At 46.1% G+C, this 22,943-nt stretch overlaps 1 protein-coding gene across 2 annotated transcripts in view; it reads left to right on the top strand.

The window, feature by feature from the left end:
- NECAB2 (N-terminal EF-hand calcium binding protein 2) overlaps window positions 1-22,943 on the top strand; it is a 127,625-nt gene that overhangs the window by 83,038 nt on the left and 21,644 nt on the right. The window contains exons 6-10 of one of the 2 annotated variants that reach the window (XM_083163963.1): window positions 220-356; window positions 6,216-6,328; window positions 15,968-16,018; window positions 18,042-18,121; window positions 21,617-21,673. In XM_083163963.1, the coding sequence (XP_083020089.1) occupies window positions 220-356; window positions 6,216-6,328; window positions 15,968-16,018; window positions 18,042-18,121; window positions 21,617-21,673 (438 nt within the window). The remainder of the gene's footprint in view (window positions 1-219; window positions 357-6,215; window positions 6,329-15,967; window positions 16,019-18,041; window positions 18,122-21,616; window positions 21,674-22,943) is intronic. The other variant, XM_083163964.1, reaches the window with a different exon arrangement.

The raw sequence follows: 22,943 nt of genomic DNA, 5'->3' as shown, positions 1-22,943 counted from the left end.
GTGAATAGGTTTGAATCCGGCCTCGGTGCTAAACTAAAGCCAGGAATTCAGCAATGGGGTTTGTTAATATGACAGTGTGGTGGTGAACTAGTTTATAATTGACAGTGACGGTTGATTATTGGCCCAGAATTACATATACTGGTAAAATCTCAGTGGTCATTGCGGAAAATATTGTTTCTGATTATTCTATTCATAATACATGCCTGTGTCTCCCCATAGGTGTATGAGAAGGGTACCAATGTTGACCAGTTTGTTACACGGTTCCTTCTGAAGGAGACGGCCAATCAGATCCAGTCGCTTCTCAGTTCTGTTGAGAGTGCTGTGGATGCCATAGATGAACAGACAAATCAGATCAGGTGAGTTACATCTGTTCAGCAAAATCATTTGCACAGTACTTAAATATAGTATATAGCGGCATTGCATGTTGTTGTACTTCAATTTACATGACACTTATGTATTGCACAGTACTTTATGAAACAAACAATCTTATCTTAAAGTTTCAGATAGTAACAGGAAAAATGTCAGAAGTAGGAGAGAGTAAACCTCATCATAGTCACGCAACGCGTTTCATTACTTATGCCCATTTTGTGGCTGGACTTTATCCCCCTGATGAAGTCCAGCTATAAACTGGACATGTAACAAAATGGTCACGAGCACATAGTCTAATTTAAGTGAAAGCGCATAGACTGAATTGCGGGCATATCGCTATTGTACAAGTGGTGGTCATGTTTAGGGTCACAGCGGTTGCGTGTGACGTTACTGCAGCCCTCCCCCCGAATGGTCTGGACACACCTGCGTGGTCTGGACTGTGCCCTGAAAATGCTTCTTCACCAGGCATGTCGCTGCCTTCGTGAGTGGCGGATTGGGACTGAGAGAATGGCGTTGACACCCCTTTTACACCCAAATCCTGGATCCGACCCAGTATTTGGAACCAGGTCGGATCCAGGATTTGCACCGTTTACACTACAGTGCCGACCCGTAGTGTAAATGGGTGGGGCACTTGGCGTAACCGTTTTTACTGCCCTCTACCCACGTTCTGCCCGTGTTCTACCCTGGTCAGGACCTGGGTAGAAGTCCAGTGTAAACGGACACGGGTTAACTCTTTCTTACACCGCCGCTGACCCGGGTACACGAGGGAAAAACCCGGGTTTTTGCGGCGGTGTAAAAGGGGTATAATAGAGAGACACAATTGGGCTTACAGTGTCAGAGCTAGGCTGACATAGAAGCCCCTAAGTGGTCTTTTAAGGGGATAACACATATTTTCTGAATCTGCTTGCTACAACACTGGAATTCTGTTACCATTGTTAATATTTATCACCGGAGCCACTCTTTGGTGCTGACCAGCAGTGGTACGAGGAAGCTGTCTGCCTTGCTGACCAGACTTTGTTGGATCTGTGCATAACGAAAGCCAGTGGGGGGAATTTACTAAGATGTGTATTCTACTTCACATGAAATGTGAAATGTGATGTTGCTTTGGGCAACCAATTAGATCCTGTCTACTATCTTCTAGAGGGTGCTAAATAAATAAGAAGTAGATTCTGATTGGTTGCCCGTAGCAACATCACATGTGAAGTAGAATACACATCTTAGTAAATTTCCCCAGTATATAAAAAAACAGCAGTTTGGACATTCGCAGGTATTCCACCAGCAGCAGAATACAGCTTTCTCTTTCACAATCAAAGTAACAATCCAGATAACAGTCCAGTGGCTCCTATCGTAATGACAAATCCCCTAGTCTATCACCTGGGCAGCTAGACCACCCTCAGGAGCATTTGACCTGTCCATAGAACCCATTTTAAAGGCAGCTCACAGGTGCAACTCATCAGCTTGGCTGCAATGGATTCCTGAGCTGCAACCAACGCCTGAACTGGATCCCTGTTGAACTGCAGTAGTGTGCTTAAAACGGGGAAACCTATTAACCCTGTCACATATATATATATATATATATATATATATATTCATAGTATTCCCTTTTCAGAGAAGCGACATCTGCACACCAATAGATAAGATTTCAAGATATATTTAAAAAAAAAGTCCTGTTTCAGACAGATCTTAAAACACATGGCAACATAATTTGAAAAAATGAGTTAAGCAGTGGATCACTTATCCTTAACGGGACGACAGCATGCTACCCGGGAAACTCCACGCTGGTCTCATAACCAACTATATATATACACCCCTCCTTACCCTTGGAGAGGAGAAACACTGGTGGGAGAGTGCATTCTGGCGTAGCCCATATCCAGTGTCCACACAAATTTAGTCACATGCAGACCTGCGGTAGGCTTATGCATTTTGGGTGTCTGTGGACTAAATCATGTGGCTCATATGGGCCTAGATGCGCTCTTTTTATAAGAGCAACTTCTTATTTGGCAGACAATTCTCCATAAGGCCCAGTATCAGCACTGATTGGCACTTGGTGAAGGGAACCAAGATTACCACTGAATTACCCAACTCGTGTCAGCATACAGGACCAAAGTTTTATATTGGTCTAGGTCAGGCTTCTCCATGGAGATGAGAATTGCTCAGTGTAACCATGGAAACTGTTGGAGCGTAAAAGCAGAGGAAGATTAAGCATGCCACTTCTATTCAGGACATAAACTGTCTCCCAGCTCGGTCTCTATGAATAGCCTGCACTGGCTTGATCTATATCTGCATCCTCCTTTGCTAGTCCTGTGTGATGTACAGCATCCCAAGGCCACCAAGATACATATTATCTCACAGTGTATAACTACTACTGTGAACTGGAATATATATATATATATATATATATATAATATATATGCGAGCTTGGTGGATGGGGCTGCTGGTGGTCAGAAGACCGACAGAGGCATTCCGATCATCTAAATCCCAACAGGGGTGGCGCAATTATAGTAACCCTCTCTCCCTAACCCTTCCTAATGGCAGCCCAAGCCCAAACTTCTACCCCTCCCCTGTGGTCCAACCATAACCCTCCCTATTAGTGCCTTAGCCACATATCACACCCTAACACCCCAGCCAAACCCTAAACCTCTCTGTTAGTGCCTAACCCCCCACAGTTTAACCCTAACCCCCTGCAGCCCAACTCTAACCCTCCCTGTTACCGCGGTGTTCAATGCCTTCAGCGATGGGATTCGTACGGTGAGAACGGTGGCTTTTCTTTGCCAAAAACAAGCCATTCTCACCATCAAACCCCCTCGCTGTCCCTTCCCCGTATTCAATGTATGTGCCAAATCCTCGCCATGAGAGGATGGTGAGAATCCCCTTAAATGGCAAGGTTTACCGCAAATGCAGTGAGTTCACCGCATTTTGTGGTTAGCCCCGCCGTTTTAATGGTATATATCCCTTAGTGCCTAACCCCCTATACCCCACTAAGAATCCCCGGCATACTTATGAGTGGGGTTCTGGTATCGGCATCTCCAGTGATGTCTGGAATCATGCGCCGGTGTTGTTTTTGCCAGTAGGAATCAGGCTCCGAAATTTCGTCCACCGACATCACAATTGTTGCTGACCACTTCCTTGTGGATTCCTTGTCTATTTTAAAGATGTTTTTGAGTGGCTGACTTGTTAAAGGGTAAATACCCTGATTGTCAGCGATGTTTCCTGTTGTTCAAAATTCCATAAATCTGGTGCAGAGAAATTGTGGTGCGAAATATAACCGAAGTTGTCAGAAATTTCTCTTAACTGCATGAAGTTCATGCAGCCCACTTTTATTTTATAAGCAGACGGAAAACGTTATTAGTTACTAGTGCGGAGTGAATGTAAATATACAAATTAAATAGGATTATATAGTCCCACAATGGATTGGATTTTTTTTCTAAACTGCTGATGAACAATATGCTGACCACAGGGGATTGATATGATTTATTAATTGCTTTGCGCCTTAAGTATATATGGGGAAACAAATTATATCTCTTTGCCCCCTGTCAGGAGAATGACTGTAATAGCTGATTTTGGGCTGCATTCAGCTCTCTCCCTGGAGTCTTCCTCCCTTCAGTCTCTCAGCAGACCATGCACTATACTGTGTGTAATGGGGGCACATTTAGTAACCCTGGCTGGCTGATTTATGCAGTATGGAGGTGATTCAGATTGGTTTGCAAAAGCAAACTCATTTAATGGACAACACCGTGCTGCTCTGCAGGTGAGGCAGATGTAACATGTGCAAATTGATATTTAAATTGCAGTGTAAGAATAAAGCAAATGCAGAGGGTTTGCGCCGGCCATAGGGCATTCTGGGAAGGATGCTTGATGGATCCCTCAAACAGCGCTGTAGAGAGAAGCCCTTAGGGTATCACCAGCTTTTCCTCCACAGTAAGTAGGAAAATCAGATGATAAAATAATAGCCCGACCTGAAAATATTATCAACGTTGTTGTGTATTTGGTGTACACCAAAACAAAGGAAATCTTTACAAATGGTGACGGCCCCTGGAAATTACAGATCGCGGTCAGATAAGCATACAGTACCCTATGGTACAATAATCACAGACATCACAATGGAGAAGCTGCATAGCGTAGCGTTCAGTAATGCTGAAGTTAATAGTGATGCTGCTTTATGTCCGCTGACAATGGGAAGGTTATATTAGGTGTATTCATAAATGGCTGCTAAGGCAGGAGTATGAATACAGGTTGTGCGCAGATCAGTATGAATGGACTTAATAAAAGCTGCATTATGTTTATCTGTGTTCTAGCAAATTAGCTGATCCGATGCCTGATGGGATCTGGGGCTGCGCGCTTTTATTTTACTGTAACCTGCTGCCCTTCAACAACCTGCTCACAGTAGGAGAGTAAACATAAAATAGAATCTAGGTATTTTATAGATGGATAATTGTGCTCAAAACCTATAGTGCTTAAGACCTTTTTATTTCATTGGATCTCTTATGTGTTTGCAACAGCATTTTGTCATCTACAAGTCATGCACGGTACATAGACGATGCAACAGACCAAAACAGTTGATCACTCCTCTATCCATAGTATCGGCCTGAACGATTGACAGTCCGTTCACTTTTGCTTGCACTGATCATCTTGATGATGATTTGATCACATGACATAGTGGAGGATTCCCCTAGGCCAGTGGTTCCTAACTTCGGTCGTCAAGTATCACCCACAGTTAAGGTTTTCCATGTCTCCAAGCAGATGCCCAGATCCACAGGTGGTGAAAATTATTTCACTTTCGATTCTGTGTGGAGACCTGGAAAATGTGAACTGTTGGGGGTACTTGATGATTGATCGTAGGCCAGTGTATCTCGAACTTGGTCTTCTCAGAACAATGACAGTGCGGTTTTTCAAACTATCCAATGGAGTCATTAATGCCACCTGAAGAGCTGTTGTATTGGTCAGTTAGCACACCTGTGCTCCAGCTAGATGATCTGGAAAACATGAACTGGTAGGGTTCAATGAGGACTGTGTTTGAGAAGCTCTGGGCTAAGGCAGGCAGTGATGCTAGTGAAGAGCCAGGACAAATTTCCATTCCAGTGGGGGTGAATTGGACGTAGGAAACGTTGCACCCAATGGTTACTCATGGTTACTGCAAGCAATGGAGATCTTTGCAGTTTTGATGGCTGTTTCTGGATTGTAACTGGGGACGAGACTGTGTCTGTGTCAGCTATACACCTAAAAATGCTGATGTATATGGCCCCTCGGACAGAATACGGTCACTAGGTCGACCCCATTTAGGTCGACTACTGAAGGTCAACAGGGCTTCGGTGAATACCTGAAATAAGTTGACATTATTGGAAGGTCGAGACAAACATTGGGTCAACTATGGGAAGGTCAATAGGAGTGTTTTTTTAGCCGACCTGTGCCTACCAGGTGGTATCTCATGCCCTACCATCCATTATGGTGTGGTGCAAGAATAAAATAGTGTAACTGTGCCAGAAAGCATGGCAGATACAGAAAGTCATGCGAGGGGACACAGTACACTTTGATGGTGTCCATGTCGACATTCAGGACAAGAAAAACATCAAAATCTGTCTCATTGTCAACCTAAGGTTGTCTCGCTGCACTGAGTTTAATCCATTCCAACCACAGCCAGTCTGTGTGGAGTTTGTATGTTCTCTTCGTGTTTGCATATGTTTACCCCAAGTTCTCTGGTTTGCTCCTAAAACAGAATATTGGGAAGATTTTAGAATTGGGAGAGACAAATACAAATAGTGTTTACAAATAATAATAATAATAATACATAGCTGGGCTTCAAGTTCTGACACATAGAAATGTGACTTTGCTAATCCTTTCTTTTGTAGACATTGCCATAATAAGGGTCCGGGAATGATGGATGGCTGGTATGACGATGCTGTACCCACCTACCCTGCAAGTAGGAGTTCCACCAAGGAATTAAGGAAGAGCATCAAAAGTAGTGAGCAGATTATATCTATTTATTGATGTACATGAATATATCTCATTGTATGTGGAAGTAAATATGATGTAAGCACTTACGTTTGTATATATCTCTGATGGTGTGAGATCTGCACAGATACCACTCTGCCCATGTGCAAATCTTGTTCTGTGAGATCACTCGTAGTGCCCTGATTGGAGGGCTGTGACCATCTGGGGGCGGAACGAGGGGGCGTGTCTGCATATTGATGGCAGGAACTGCTTTCTTGGTAGCAACATACAGATACATACACCCCCAGGAAGATCCTTTACCAGCAAATCTCTTTTGGTTTTTATCACTGTTAGTACATCGCCTGCCCAGTTCAGCGCAAGTTGCAACTGTTTTTCTCTCTTTGCTGACGTTACAGGAACTAAGGACCTAATTCTAGTCTGCTCGGTCCCCCGCGTGTTCACACGGGATGTCAAAGCTCTGTGTATGCCTATATTCACTTATGTGCATGTGCAGGGCTTCTGGGCGGTTGCCTTCGGAGACTTGCATAGTCTCTGTGGCGCTCGCAGGGGGTGGGGCGGGCGGAAAACGCCAGGTTTCCCCATGCGAACATAGGTGGAAACCTGCTTCCCGGGGTCGAGCGGCTGACTTCACAGGACATCAGTCCTCCGCCCAGTTCTCAGACCTGGATGCCACACTAAGCTTCAAAAGTGATAAACAACCAACCAATCAGCTCCTAGCTTCCATATCACAGGCTGTGATTGAAAAATGTCAGGCAGGAGCTGATTGGCTGGCTGTTGATCACTCTCCATTTTATCACTTTTAAAGCTTAGTACATCTGGTCCAAAGTCAGCAGAGACTGAGTTACATTTGCGAGCACTGTAGAAATCATTCGATGGTCCTCGACCATCGGATGATTCTGGGCCTCCACGAGTGGATGTTTATGCAAAACATCCATTCACAGTGCGGCGGGGATATTCACTGGGCGGTGGCATTCTCTTTTGAAACAATGCTCGCTTTAGGCTTGTATACTGTATGTCCTAAACCAGGCATGTCCAACCTTGGCCCTCCAGCTGTTATGAAACTACAAGTCCCATCATGCCTTGCCACAGTTTTGCTATCAGAGACTGCTAAAACTATTGCAAGGCATGCTGGGATGTGTAGTTTCACAACAGCTGGAGGGCCAAGGTTGGACATGCCTGTCCTAAACTATCATGCACCAGACCAAGGCCCTTATTCTGGTTGGTGCGGCCAGAGCCGCACACGGGGCTCCGGCCGCACAAACCAATCCCCGCCCACCCTACGGATCGCCACGGCCGTCCGTACACGGACGGCTGGCGATCCGCATAAAAATGGTGGAGGCGTACGCCTCCACCATGGTGGGAGCTGCCCCCTGCATTCGATGGTCGTCGACCATCGAAGGCAGGTCCGCACGCCGCGGCAGCTCCCGCAAGCTGAGACCACACGGACAATCGTCCGTGTGGTAGCTTGTATGGGGGCTGAAAGCTGACATCCGGCGACGTCAGCTTTCCGCCCCCATGAGTTGCGTCATGGCCTCATTACCATGCATACGCCCCGCGTTTGCATGGGAACGCCCATGAAACGCGGGGCGTACACATAGGGAAATGAGGGCATGATGCCTCTCACGCCCCTATACGCCCCCTTTGCGGCGGACGAAATACGTCTGCGGCGAAGGGGGCTGCACATGCGCAGATTCACCTCTGCGCATGTGCAGAGTAAAAACATCGGCGGTACGGCCGCACGCGGGCCGTACCGTCCGAATTAGAATAAGGGCCATAATGATAATGATGCACTGAAATGATGTATGATGTAACGTATGCTCCTGTGATTCATCTGCATAATTGGACAATTACATCTATGGCTGACATTTTTTAAGGAGCAGTTCCGCACTGAAGTGCGCTATACCGTATGCATATGAAGTGTGTAACTCAATAAATGATTTGCTTTGCACTGAAATATCGAAGTGGGCGTTTTGATATCTGGATCAATGGATTCCCATATCGGTCGTGTGAGGGAATATCAGAACTGTATCACGTGTGGGAAATTCCGCTTATCCTTACTGTGGGCATAAGGCACCGATAACATCGCTTCTGTGCAGCAGGAAGATGCAAATCGCAGCTCAGTAACAGTACAGGAGACCTGAAGTCCGCCAGCTATCATTGGGTGTATGCCTTGATTGTTCTTTCACCTAGAAACACATGCTCTTCAAATGCTCCCCAGGGGTTTATCTGGACTGAAACGTATGCCTATTTGCAGAGTTTCGTGTTTAATTTCACTACCCCTTTAGATGAATTGTCGTACTCTTTCTTTCATGCTATAACTATCTTTTTTTGAATGCATAATTATTAAAAGTTATAATTTAGACATATAGGGGGAGATTCTCTAAGAATCTCCGCCCCCCTTCGCAATTATAATTATCGCCTATGTTCTAACATAGGCGATAATTATAGCAAAGGACAGCTCTTGCATTAAGAGCTGTCCTTTGCGGTGAGAGTCGCCGGGTCCCAGCAGGTCCCGGTGGCTCCCCCCTCCCTCCCACACCCGGCACTGCTGCTGCTGCGCCAGGCTCTCCTCCTCCCTGCACCCAGAAGAGGATCAGTGCAGGGAGGAGGTCACAGGTCCGGGCAGCACAGAGCTGTGCTGCCCGGACACAGGTGAGGGGGGCGATGCGGGGCGGCGGGGGTCCGTGCGGGGCAGGGCGGCGGAGAGATGCGGTAGAAGCCCATTGGCTTCTATGGAGCATCACCAGATTTCTCCACTGCCGCAGTAACCCGGCGCGGGATGCTTACAGCATCCCAAAATGCGGTAAAAACCCGATAACTGAGTTTTTACCGCATTTCTAGCTTAGAGAATCTCCCCCATAGGGTGAGATTTAATAGGATGAGAGATTCAGAAAGTGAGAGATTTGGGAAGAAATCTCCAGTTTTTTTAAAGTTGCAATCATTTACACTGCAAAATCAAACTGGTTTTTGCAGTGTAAATGATTGCCGCTTTAAAAAAACTGGAGATTTCTTCCCAAATCTCTCACTTTCTGAATCTCTCATCCTATTAAGGGGGAAATTTACCAATATGAAAAACCTAGTTTTTCGTATTGGTATTTTCCCTACGACTGCATACGACTGTTTAAGTCGTATGCAAAGTCTTGTTCTGGAGGATCAGTTACAAAGCAGTCAGATACGACTGCTTTGTAACCCTCCGATGGTGTAATGATTCGTATTAGCGGCCGTATATACGGCCGCTAATACGAATTATTTCTAGCAGTCTGCACGGATCAGTCAGATCCGTGCAGGCTGCAAGGTGTAAAAAAAAAACAAAAAACAAAAATAAATAAAAAAAAAAAAACGGCGTGGGGTCCCCCCCACAGCCGAAACCAGCACCAGGCTGAAGGAGCCGGGGCCGGTAATTAAAAATCAGGGAGCCCGACAAATAGGGGTTCCCCGATTTTTAACAACCAGCTCCAGGTCTGGGGCTGGTTCCCAAAATACGGGGGACAAAATGACTAGGGGTCCCCCGTATTTCAAGAACCAGTCCCAGGCAAAACCAGCCAGCAGGGTAATGCCACAGCCGGGGGGAGACTTTTTATACAAGTCCCCCCGGCCAAAGCATTCATCCCTGTGACCGGTCAGCCTGGCCAGGGGCCCTGGGGGAGTGGGGACCCCCCCAATGAAGGGCCCCCCCCCCTCCAGGACTTACCTGACCAGGCTGAAGCCTGGTACTGTCCCCGATGCCCCTGGGCGGTGGGCATCGGGCTGATTCAAGTGTAAAAATAAGGATAAACTATTGTTTTTTACTGTGGCACTACAAGTGCCAGCAAGCCTCCCCAGCAAGCTGGGACTTGGAGAACCACAAGTCCCAGCCTGCTGGGCATTAAAGGGCCCGCTGGCACTTGTAGTTCCACAGTTAAAAAAATAGTGCACAAAACACACTGACACACTTTTAAAATAAAACTTTAATACATACATAACACACACATACTAATACTTACCTATCTTCTTTCCGTAGGTATCCCAGGTCCTGTGTCGTCTTCTGGTCCATGTCGACGTCTTCTGGATCCATGTCGACCGTCGCTGTCGCCGTCCGGATCCGACGAAATCCATTTGGGAAGCTGTGGAAGGAAACCATACTCACCTGTCCCAGGGCGACGTAGTCCAGGTAAGTGTCTTGGCAAAAAAACAAAACGAACACCCGAATCCAGCCGGACAGCAGGGAGCCGCACGGTGTTTGTGTACATCGTGCGGCTCCGCCTCCCGAATGCCGCTATTGGCCGCCTTGCGGCCTAGCGGCTCCTGATTGGCCGCTATGCCGCAAGGCGGCCAATAGCGGCATTCGGGAGGCGGAGCCGCACGATGTAAACACTGTGCGGCTCCCTGCTGTCCGGCTGGATTCGGGTGTTCGTTTTGTTTTTTTGCCAAGACACTTACCTGGACTACGTCGCGCTGGGACAGGTGAGTATGGTTTCCTTCCACAGCTTCCCAAATGGATTTCGTCGGATCCGGACGTCGACAGCGACGGTCGACATGGATCCAGAAGACGTCGACATGGACCAGAAGACCACACAGGACCTGGGATACCTACGGAAAGAAGATAGGTAAGTATTAGTATGTGTGTGTTATGTATGTATTAAAGTTTTATTTTAAAAGTGTGTCAGTGTGTTTTGTGCACTATTTTTTTAACTGTGGAACTACAAGTGCCAGCGGGCCCTTTAATGCCCAGCAGGCTGGGACTTGTGGTTCTCCAAGTCCCAGCTTGCTGGGAAGGCTTGCTGGGACTTGTAGTGCCACAGTAAAAAACAATAGTTTATCCTTATTTTTACACTTGAATCAGCCCGATGCCCACCGCCCAGGGGCATCGGGGACAGTACCAGGCTTCAGCCTGGTCAGGTAAGTCCTGGAGGGGGGGGACCCCTTCATTGGGGGGGTCCCCACTCCCCCAGGGCCCCTGGCCAGGCTGACCGGTCACAGGGATGAATGCTTTGGCCGGGGGGACTTGTATAAAAAGTCTCCCCCCGGCTGTGGCATTACCCTGCTGGCTGGTTGTGCCTGGGACTGGATCTTGAAATACGGGGGACCCCTAGTCATTTTGTCCCCCGTATTTTGGGAACCAGCCCCGGACCTGGAGCCTGGGGCTGGTTGTTAAAAATCGGGGAACCCCTATTTGTCGGGTTCCCTGATTTTTAATTACCGGCTCCAGGCTCCGTCAGCCTGGTGCTGGTTACTTCTGTGGGGGGGACCCCACGCCGTTTTTTTTTTTTATTTATTTAATTTTTCTATTTTTTTACACCGCAGCCTGCACGGATCTGACTGATCCGTGCAGGCTAAAAGCAAATAGAACAGGAAAATGGTGTTCTATTTTCCTGTCGTATTTGCATGCCTGTTTCACACCACTTAGCAGCCGTATTAGCAGTACGGCTGCTTAGTAAATCAGAAACCACCATTCTTTTGAATGGTGGGGGGAAATTTACTAAAACAAATTCGTAAAAAATAGGTGTATTCGTATACAGAAATACACCTATTTTTTACACATTCTGATTTTCGGGATTTACTATCCCGAAAATACGCCTATTTGTATTGATGGCACATTCGTATTTGTATTTACAAATACGAATGGATACACCATTTATAGAATACGAATAGGAATCACCATTCAAAAGAATAGTGACTCCTAATTTACTAAGCGGCCGTATTAAAATATGGCAGCTAATTATCGGTAAACGGCCGATATTTGCCAGCCAAATACGCCAGGAAAATAGACTTCAAATCTCTGGCGTATTTGGATTTAGCCTGCACGGATCAGTCAGTGTAAAAAATAAATAAATAAATAAAACGGTGTGGGCTGTGGGTACCGGGCTGATTAAAGTATAAAAAAAAAATGTAGAAAAACCATTGGGTTTTGCTGTGGAACTATGAGTCCCAGCAAGCCTGAAAGGCATACTGGGACTTGGAGAACCACAAGTCCCAGCATGTGGCCCATTAATGGGCTTGCTGAGACTCTTAGTTCCACAGCAAAACCAATAGTTCAATAAAAGCACACTGACAGTAGTAAAATAAAGGTTTAATACACACAGAGCCCATACATACTGATACTTACCTATCTTGAGCCTGTAGCTAGGTCCCCATCCATTGGTCCAGTGTCCTGGGCTCCGGGTCCGGGGTCCGAAGAAATCATTTAGCGCTTCTCACTGCAAATGCCACTATTGGCCTCCTAGAGGCCAATCAGGAGCTGCTAGGCAGCAAGCCGGCCAATAGCGGCATTCGGGAGGAGGAGCCACAGGATGTAAACAAACATCATGACTTTGGGACTTGTGGTTCTCCAAATCCCAGTATGCGTTTCAGGCTTGCTGGGACTCATTACAATATATAGAAAGACAGGAAGGGATGTACATTGCGCTAAAGTATTGAATTACAATAACAAAACTATAAATATTCTAAAATTATTTGGAGTGGTCAGGTGTATGGAGATAAAAAGCAAATTTAATGGCAATATTATTAATAAAACATAAAAAAAACAGGTATTCAAGTGATAGGACATTCAGATCAATAGTCACCATCAATTTCCATAATGCCAGGATAAGTGGAGCCTCACGGGTATTTTTGTGTGTGAAACCGTGGATGCCAAGATTTAGTTGTAATCCACCCTTTTTACATGAAGGGATTTGGGAACCAATTTATGCAGAAGTCCTCAACCAACGGTAATGCCGGGCCTTTCAGGAGGTGGCCTCAGAGTTGAGTGGGGGATCAGCTGCAGTCCTGAGAAGAGGTGCCCCAAAGTGGGTGGTTTGTGCAAAGTTGGGAACCAATGGATCCTCTGGCAAAGGTGGAGGTGATATCTGATGTCCGCACTGCTGGGACTCATAGGCCCTTATTCTAGTTCACTCTTTCTGACAAAATCCTTTTTAGATGGACAAAACCATGTGCACTGCAGGTGGGGCAGATGTAACTTGTGCAGAGAGAATTAGATTTGGGTGGGTTTTACTTCAAAGTGAGCTCTATGTTGCAGTGTAAAAATAAAGCAGTCAGTATTTTCCCTTCACAGAAACAAAATAACTCACCCAAATCTAATTCTCTCTGCACATTTTACATCTTCCTCACCCGCAGTGCAATTGGTTTTGTCCATCTAAGAAGGATTTTGTCAGAAAGAGTGAACCAAAATAACCCCCATAGTTTCACACCAAAACTCAATGGTTTTTCTATTTTTTACACTTTAATCAGCCCAGTACCCACAGCCCAGGGGTACACCATTTTTATTTATTTCTTTTTCAGGTTTTTTTACACACTGCAGCCTGCACAGATCTGACTGATCCGTGCACACTGCGTATACGAATTCGTATTAGCGGCCGTATATACGGCCACTAATACGAATGAATACGACATCAGGGATTACAAAGCATTCATAGTTGATTGCTTTGTAAATTCCCCTCTGGAATACAAATTTGCATACGGCTAAAACAGCCGTATGCCTTCGTATTCATTCGTATTAAGCAAAGTGCAAATTTGGTAATTATAGTGAATCACGGCTATAAAGCTATTATATATACAATTTAGTGAAAAATCTTGATAAGACGCTTCATACAGTTACAGCTGGCTGGACACGTACCTATGAATTCCCAGCCGTCAGATCTGAATCCGGACCCTATGTACAGTATGTGTTAGCTGCTCAGTTTATATTAATGCTGATAACTGGTTGAATAACGATCGGTAATGTGTAAACATTAATATAAATAAAACTAGTAAGCCCACGAAAAGCCAATGCTTAGAAAGCTAGTCTGCTACCTTGTGATTGCCTGTGTTTGTGCATGTGTGAGAGAGAGAAAATGTATTTTCACTCACTCCCAACAGATGGCAGTGTTTCAGAGATACACAAGACGCTAGACATATATAGTGTTCCCGCTAGGCTGTTTTAGCAGGGCGTCGCGCCCTGCCCAATTTTTAAAGAGCAAACAGCACCCCTGTCCCTGTCGCAGTGCCCTGCTAGAACAGCTTACTGCGTGTCCCTGCCGGTGCGCACAGGAATGCCCGTCGCTTCCCCTGCAGTGAGTTCAGTGGGGCCAGGCCCGCCTCCTTTGTTGATGTTGGCGGGCCCACAACGGTGACATCGCCGCCAAGGCCCGGTCCACCCCCTTTATGCTGCCCTCGCACAGCACCGCCCTGCCCTGGCCGGTTCCTAGAAAGAACACTACAAATATATATATATATATATATATATATATATATATGTTAGGCACAAATTTTACATTGCGATAAACGTATTTAGAGCATAATAATCTATAATAAAAACATTTGTAAAAGACTAAATTATTTTTATTGACACACACTTTCACACTTCATTGGTGGGATGTAATGCAGACATTTTATTAAAGAGGCAATCATGAACAAGCCATGGTTTTGCCTTGTAAGGGATTGCTGTTCTAAAAAAGGTCTGAGTTTGGCCGCCATCCTGCACCCCTCAGGATGTTAGACTGTGTTACATCCTGCCAAAATAGTTTTCTTTTAGGTACAATTAACAACATTATTTGAAACCTCAAAAAAACCCTCTCACCTTTTTTTAGGAGACTTCCTGTCTCCAACATCCATTTTTAACAATAAAGTTTATTTCAAAGAGGATCTGTAAATCAAGATACTGGGCACCAATGATAACATCCCTGATAAAGTAGCCAATGGCTACTAAGCGCATTGGAGCACAGTCGCTGGGCAGCGGGCAGGAAGCATCACACCATTGGAAACAGCCAGAGACCACCACTTTAGCAGCTTCTGATGTCATCATCAGCCGCCAGAGGGCCCACAACTAGCTGGACTGTGACCGCTTTGGAACCCATACATGCTGTATATCGAACTGAGGACCTCTGGTAACATCAAGTTAAACATAGGGTAAGAATAGGGTCTCATGCTAACCGCTATACTGTTATTAATTCACCCACTGAACGCCCACATTTATTCTCAAAAAAAGCTTAAACATTTTCTTTTTTACAAATGTTTCGATGATGGATAATATGTTCTAAATATTTCTTTAATTTTTTTACAATGTCAAATTTGTGCCTAATATACATATTTTATTTATATTTATTGTCATACATTAGCGCTCATTATTCAACCAAATAGTTCTACCTCCTGTCTCTCTCGTTATGGTTTGTTAGATACACTGGGCCTTATTCTAGTTCACTCTTTCTGACAAAATCCTTCTTAGATGGACAAAACCATGTGCACTGCAGGTGGGGCAGATGTAACATGTGCAGAGAGAATTAGCTTTGGGTGGGGTTTTACTCGAAAGTGAGATCTATATTGCAGTGTAAAAATAAAGCAGACAGTATTTACCCTGCACAGAAACAAAATAACTCACCCAAATCTAATTCTCTCTGCACATTTTACATCTGCCCCCCTGCAGTGCACATGGTTTTGTCCATCTAAGAAGGATTTTGTCAGAAAGAGTGAACTAGAATAAGGCCCACTGTGAGGGAGTGTATCTAACATTGCCTACAATGTACATACCATACATTGTCATCTGCTACTGTCATCAGGTGTGTTTGTCACAAATAGCACGGAAAGCTATGGCCCCTAATTTGCATACTGAAGCCTCTGGCATTGTACACAAGCTTATATCTAATGGGCACACTTATAAATTTACTACTAAAATAGAAGGTTTTTTTTATGACTGCAGCGGTCCTGGTTGGAACCAGTCATGCTTGGACACCTACCAAAAAAGATCAAGGTAACTTTCTATTTAAAGGGTATGGTTTAGCTGAGCTATACCGACAGTTAGTGTTTTTCAACCTTGTTCAAATCACGGCACACCAAACATGATACGGCACACCAAGGCACACGATCAGACTCCCAATGGGAAAATAAAAAACATTCGCCCTCATATGAAAAAAATCAATCACACTGGTCCCCACAGCTAACAAAAATTAAATACATTGGCCCTCACATGAAAACAAGGGACCAGTAAACAGTGGCGGCTCTTACCATTATGGAGGAGGGGGCTGCTGCAATGCAGGCCCCCCTCCGCTGCTGTCCACCGCCGCAGTCCACTGCACGGGGCCAGCCAGGGGCAAATTTAGGGGTCAGGCTGCCCCTAGGCACAACATTTTTGTCGTCGTGTCCTGTCCCCCCCCCCCTATTTAGCCCACCTCAATATTTTTTTAAGCACTCTGGACTGCTCACTGTACGGAGGATCCGGAGGGAGGGAGGCACTTATTAGTACAGTGATTAGCACAGTGTCTCCATCAGTCTCTCTCACACTGTGACTGACTGAGCGCAGGAAGAATCTGCGCACCGCTCAGCTGCTGGATACACAGCAGCCAATAGACTGTGTGTGTGTGCAGAGTAGCCAGTGGGCGGGCGCCGGCAGAAGTGAGTCTGAGCCATTTCCGGACGCGCAAGGGGGACCGTCGGACCCAGCCACTAAGCGGTTATGTAATTTGCATGGCACAGCGGGTGGGCAGTGGCGGGTGACAAGTGGCGCTGCCGCCTACACATGATAATTCATGTCTGCGGCGCTCGTCACTCGCCGCTGCCCACCCGCTGTGCCATGCTGCTATTTAACAGAATGTCAGCCTGCCTGCCGCCCTTAATTGGTGCCGCCCTGAGGCCGGTGCCTCACGGGCCTAGGCACAAATCCGGCCCTGGGGCCAGCGCATGTGCAGTAACTTCATACATACTACACATGCGCTGGCCCAAGCCTTTGCAGCAGCATGCGCAGTCCGTAGTACTTGTTTTGGGGGCTGCCGCGCATTTGCGCAGAGAGAGGCATCCCGGAGGGAGGGAACACCTCCCAGTGGGACTGCCTTGAGTGACTGGCAGGTCAGACTTCCAATAGGAAGTCACTGCCAGTCACAGTGAAGCCAGAGCAGTCTCACAGACTGTATCTGGCTTCACTTTAGGCAGAGACAGTGGCGGATTTTACCTGGGGGGGCTGCAGCCCATAGGTAAAATCTGCCACTACCAGTAAATAACAGTTTTACTGGTGGTGGCTCTGTAAACTGGTGCGGACATCTCTAGCTCTTGGGGTACACGAGAACAGCTCAAGGTACACTAGTGGTTGGAAAACACTGCTCTGAGTTATAAGGGGCTCCTGGGCACTTGGTGAGAGAATCACTATAAGGAAAGGGGGGAGGGGGTCAACAAACTAAGAACATGGGTTGGGTCCACATATGCTGCACACCATGCTCCCATGATAGATAGGTCTGTGATGTACGGGTGTATTGTTATTTAAATAAACATGGTAATAAAGCCATGTTTATTTATTTATATGGCTGTCATATTTGTGATGAATCTGTGTAATAAAGGCCCTTATTTTGGTTCATTCTTTCTGACAAAATCCTTCTTAGATGGGCAAAACCATGTGCACTGCAGGTGGGGCAGGTGTTACTTGTGCAGAGAGAATTAGATTTGGGTGGGGTTTTACTTCAAAGTGAGATCTATATTGCAGTGTAAAAATAAAGCAGTCAGTATTTTCCCTGCACAGAAACAAAATTACTCACCCAAATCTAATTCTCTCTGCACATGTTACATCCGCCCCCCTGCAGTTCACATGGTTTTGTCCATCTAAGAAGGATTTTGTCAGAAAGAATGAACCAAAATAAGGCCCAAAGTGCATTATTCCTTCTGATACCAGTATTTATAATCCTGTTGAACTTTATATGCCATGGGAGCTGAATATACTCTGCCGCCACTACTGTCAGTGGTCTCCATATCTCTTACTGAGTGTATATTGTGTTTCTGTGTGCGCACAGGTTGCTCTGATGTGAAGGAAGAAGGTCTAGAGGCTCAGATTAACCGACTGGCTGAGCTGATCGGGAGACTGGAAAACAAGGTGATTCATTGTGCTGTGAATGTAAGGGGGTCACTGCCTTGACTTGGCTGGGCCCTGCAGACTGACTCAGGTCGTGGGGTCACAGCCTTTGCGTCACAACCCTTATGTGACATGACACTGTAGCGGTGACATAACTGTCTCGTACACTAGGGTAACATGTCTGGATCACGGGTGACAATTCCTCCGCTAGTGCAGCAAAAAGCGTCCATGAAAAGTGTTTTTATTCCATGTGAGACAAGATGGGAAGCGTCTGTATTATAATGACTTTCCCTACCTGTTCTAATGTTAATAATAGTCTGTGGTTCATATCAGTTGCTAGACAAATAAATTGTTCTCCATGGTCACATGCGGGTAGAACAGCCCTGAAACTGCCACTTTATATTCATCCATTAAGCTGCCCGCATCGGATCACTGTCAGTGTGCTCGGCTGCGCTCTCCAGATGCTCATTCAGGGGAGTTAACTCTTAACCACCTTTGTGAATTGAAATAAAGCTCTGTTCCGCCCTCCAGCGCACCAGTGCCTTCTCTCTGATTGCAGGCTGGCACCGAATGCTGGCATTTGGGTGTCAGAGAAACATCATTAGGTTAGTGGCGCTATACACGGTCCCCTCATATTGATAGTACAATAATTTGATTATATGGCAATATATCCATTTTATTCATAAATTCCACACTCATCTATGGGAAACCTCTGTCCCAATTTGTATTGTGTGCACCATAGACGTGCCCCTCGGACCATTATCCTCATTATATGGAATTATATTAGTGCCTAATACCCCGTTCTCACTGCAGGCAAATTCCCGGATCTATCATGTCGACCCGGAAATTTGCCTTTTAACACAGGTTTTTTTGCAGTGTGAACGGGTCGCATACCCGGATCTCATACACAGGTAAAACCCTTCTTTTACCTGTGTTTGAGATCCGGGTATGCAGACACGGGTTGACCCGTTCTCACTGCATAAAAACTTGTGTTAAAAGGCAAATGACTGGGTAGAACTTCTTCACCCGGGAATTTGCCTTGCAGTCAGAACGGGGGTCCGTCCCAGCAGTCCCCGGCATTTTAATGCCGGGTAAAAGACGTGTAGTTCTCACTCGCATTGAGAACACGGTATTAATCTATTCCTATCTGGTACTGTACAGCTGCTTCTCTGCTCTGTTACCTTTCCGTCTTATTCTGAATCCTTATCAGCTGTTGTGAAACTACAAGTCCCATCATGCCTTGCCACAGTTTTGCTAGTAAGAAGTGCTTAAACTATGGCAAGGCATGCTGGGATGTGTAGTTTCACAACAGCTGGAGGGCCACAGTTTGGCCATGCTTGCCTTAAATTGAGGAAGAAACTGAGGAACAGAACTGTAGTTACAACATGACAAATGGGTCTGTCGCTCAGGGACACCCACCAGCGTGGGTCACTGTGGGCATATGTGACCTGGGCTTTCTTGCCGGCATAATGCAAACGGGCACTACAGTTTGTTGAACCCACTTGTGGGGCTGATCATGCTTGATCATGTTAATGGTAGGGGGCCCCATAAATTATTTGCCCTGGGGCCCCCAAAGACCTAATCCAGGACCACTGAGTTAAACAAAGGGATGGACACTGCTGTAGGTTCTTGTGTCATTCCAGTACAGAAGGATTACATGGCGCACAGCACTGCAGAGTGGGAGAGTGTATTATTGTAGGTCAGCATACAGAACCATAATCCAGCCATTTAATAGATCATAATGTTATTTATTTAGGAACTAATAAGAATATCAATGCCTGGGTCTCCTCGTTCTTTCCCCGCTGTGTGTTCCAGAGAGATACCATATGTGTTAATAGATCAGTACGAGCCGCACTGCTTTATAATCTGTCAGATTAGAAGCGAGGACAGATCATCCACACACAGGCCTATGCCCTTTGTTAGTTCTGCCAGTCAGTGCCCCAGCAATAGCATGGCTGCATGTTTAACCCTTTGCTTGCCAATGTTGCTGTCAGAATCCTCAAAATAGCCGCTACAAATGGCAGTGTCACTGACTCAGTAGAAATGAACACAAATACAGCGGAGACAGTTAATTTGAGGTTTAGTTAAATATTGTACCCTAAAAAAAAAAACAGTCGCTGTGAGCGGCGCTGGCTATTTTAACTGATCCTTTGAGGATCTCTAATGCTGGGTACACACCAGGACGACTAGGGCCCGATCCCCACAATCTAGATCCAATTCCGATCAATTGGATGTAGATTGTGTGCTGATAGGGCCCTTTTCTGACCTGGTGTGGACCGATACCGATCCGATGCGCGGTCCCGCGGGTCGGTCGGTCGTTATTGAGATCCTACCTGCTGCAGGTAGGATCTCAATGACGACCATACAGCCGGGTGCGGGTCGCCATCGGATCGGACCCGCTCACGGTGCACATCGTGAGCGGGTCGTGCAAAACCCCCCCCGCGTCACCGTGAGCGGGTCGGACGAGACACTGACGACCCGCTCACGATGTGCATCGTGAGCGGGTCGTCCTGGTGTGTACCCTACATAACAGCGACCTTTTGACTGTCAACCATCCCAACGCCGACCTTAGCCTACCTGGTTTTGCCTTGTAAATGATTGCCACTTTAAAATAACAATGTCCACGATTGACTGGCATTCTGCACCTCCGTCAAACCTGGACCCTATTACATACGCCCCAATATACCACTATAGTATGATGCATTTGGGCTGTTACAGTATAGCATACAGTCACTATATACATATATATATATATATCATGTCAGCAACTGGCAGAGGCATCACTCATCACCAAATAAGTGTGCAGCTGATCCCACATTAGTGTATAAAGCAAAGCAGAGCAACAAAGAGAGGAAAAAGCAAAAGTGACCAAATAAGTGAAAATAATAATAATAAGTGAATAATAAGACAGTGTACATGTACAGGCCATTCACAAGTTGGAATTGCACACCATATTGCTCCTTATTCACATAACTCCACACTGTATTGCTCCTTATTCAATCTGCACCACACAGTAGTGCACGGAAGGTGGCCATGTTTGTTACTGTCAACTGCTGCCCCTACTATCTTCGCTCCCCACACTGGCACTCCTGCTGTTGCTGGCTCAGTTGTATGAGCTGCACGCCCCTATACATTCTAAATGCCCTAGCATTTGCCTAGTTTGCCTAGAAAAAAAAAAAGAGAAAGATTTTCTGCCAGCACGCTAAAAAGCAGTAAGATCTGATAAGTGATAAGGGCTGTGCCCTTGCCAAAAGGAGGTGTGGCTTCACAGGAATGCGAGACGCGTATTGCGAAAAGCATCTATAAACCGCACAGCAGCAAGTGACAGAGAGCCTCACAACTCCTAGCTATAGATATATATATATATATATATATATATATATATATATATATATATCCTTATGTCGGGTGATGTTTTGCTCCGAGCACTGAATGTTTTAATGGCAGCAATACCCCTAGTGATCCGCTGTCATTGTCAATATGAGTAAGACGCGCTGTCCTGTGTTTCCCTTTCAGACAATGTCCTTCGATTTGCACCAGAGACTCTCTGACAATGAGGACACGTCTTCTGTGGTGAGTATGAGATATGACAGGAGAACGCCTCTGATTTATCACTAATCCTATTCCCTTTGTGTAATTATACCTCAGCCTGAATTTCGCTGCAATCATTCTGAGGTAATTTGTAGAATGTGGCTGCTGGGCTGCCAGTGCGTCGGGCCTGCTCTGACATTAGCGAGATGAAGATGTCACAAGCAGTTTAGTATGTGTCACTATTTATTTCTGAGGAAATATCCTGCCTGCGGTGCACATCCAATTATCTGTCGCTGCCGGGGGATTATATCAGACATTTTACCAACTTCCTATCTCGCTCGCTGCCTCACTGATCTTCAGATATTTGTGCCACATGTTAAACTGCTTAAAAGTGTGTGATTCATGTGGTGTATAGATTACCATCATCGCCTTCACTCCGCATTGTCCCTTTTAAAGTTATAAATATATCATATTTGACTCTATGGGCTGCTTCATCCTCAAGTGTACAAGTTGTCTTCTCACAACGGAAGCAGCCATTTTGTGGAGGGTACAGAACCATTCTTCTGTAGAATGCAGCCTTAGAGTTAATAGGACATTGGCCTTTGAGGGGGAGATGTATCCGTACCCACCAATGAGCTCTTAACTGCCATTATTCATACGCAGTGTGTAACATGGGACTTAGGAGCTGATTGGCTGGTACTTTATCTCTCTCCAACGCCTAGTAAATAGGCTCCTTTATGGACACACCTACGTTCACAGGGGCACGCCCAAAAAAAGCTGGGCTGCCCCATGAACTGATGCGTCTAATGCATATCTGTATGTGTGATGTATATCTGTACTGCCATTGTTGCTAGTTCTGATAACCCTGGGGGAGATTCTCTAAGAATCTCCGCCCCCCTTCGCCGCCCATCGCATACTTAATTATCGCATATGTTGTAACATATGCGATAATTAAGGCAAAGGACAGCTCTTGCGTTAAGAGCTGTCCTTTGCGGTGAGAGTCGCCGGGTCCCAGCAGGTCCTGGCGGCTCCCCCCTCCCTCCCACATCCGGCGCTGCTGCTGCTGCTGCGCCGGGCTCTCCTCCTCCCTGTACCCGGGAGGATCAGTGCAGGGAGGAGGTCACAGGTCCGGGCAGCACTGCGCTGTGCTGCCCAGACACAGGTGAGGGGGCGATGCGGGTCGGCGCGGGGCGGCGGAGGGTTGCGATATTTTTCTGGCGATGCCCCCCGCCGCGGTAACTCGGCGGGGGATGCTTACAGCATCCCAAAATGCAGTAAAAACCCCGATAACGGGGTTTTTACCGCATTTTTA

This window comes from Crinia signifera, chromosome 11, assembly GCF_055691185.1.
Source record: "Crinia signifera chromosome 11, ASM5569118v1, whole genome shotgun sequence".
Taxonomy (NCBI): domain Eukaryota; kingdom Metazoa; phylum Chordata; class Amphibia; order Anura; family Myobatrachidae; genus Crinia; species Crinia signifera.
Note: the sequence above shows the minus strand (reverse complement) of the source record. Positions and strands in the feature narration are given on the sequence as shown.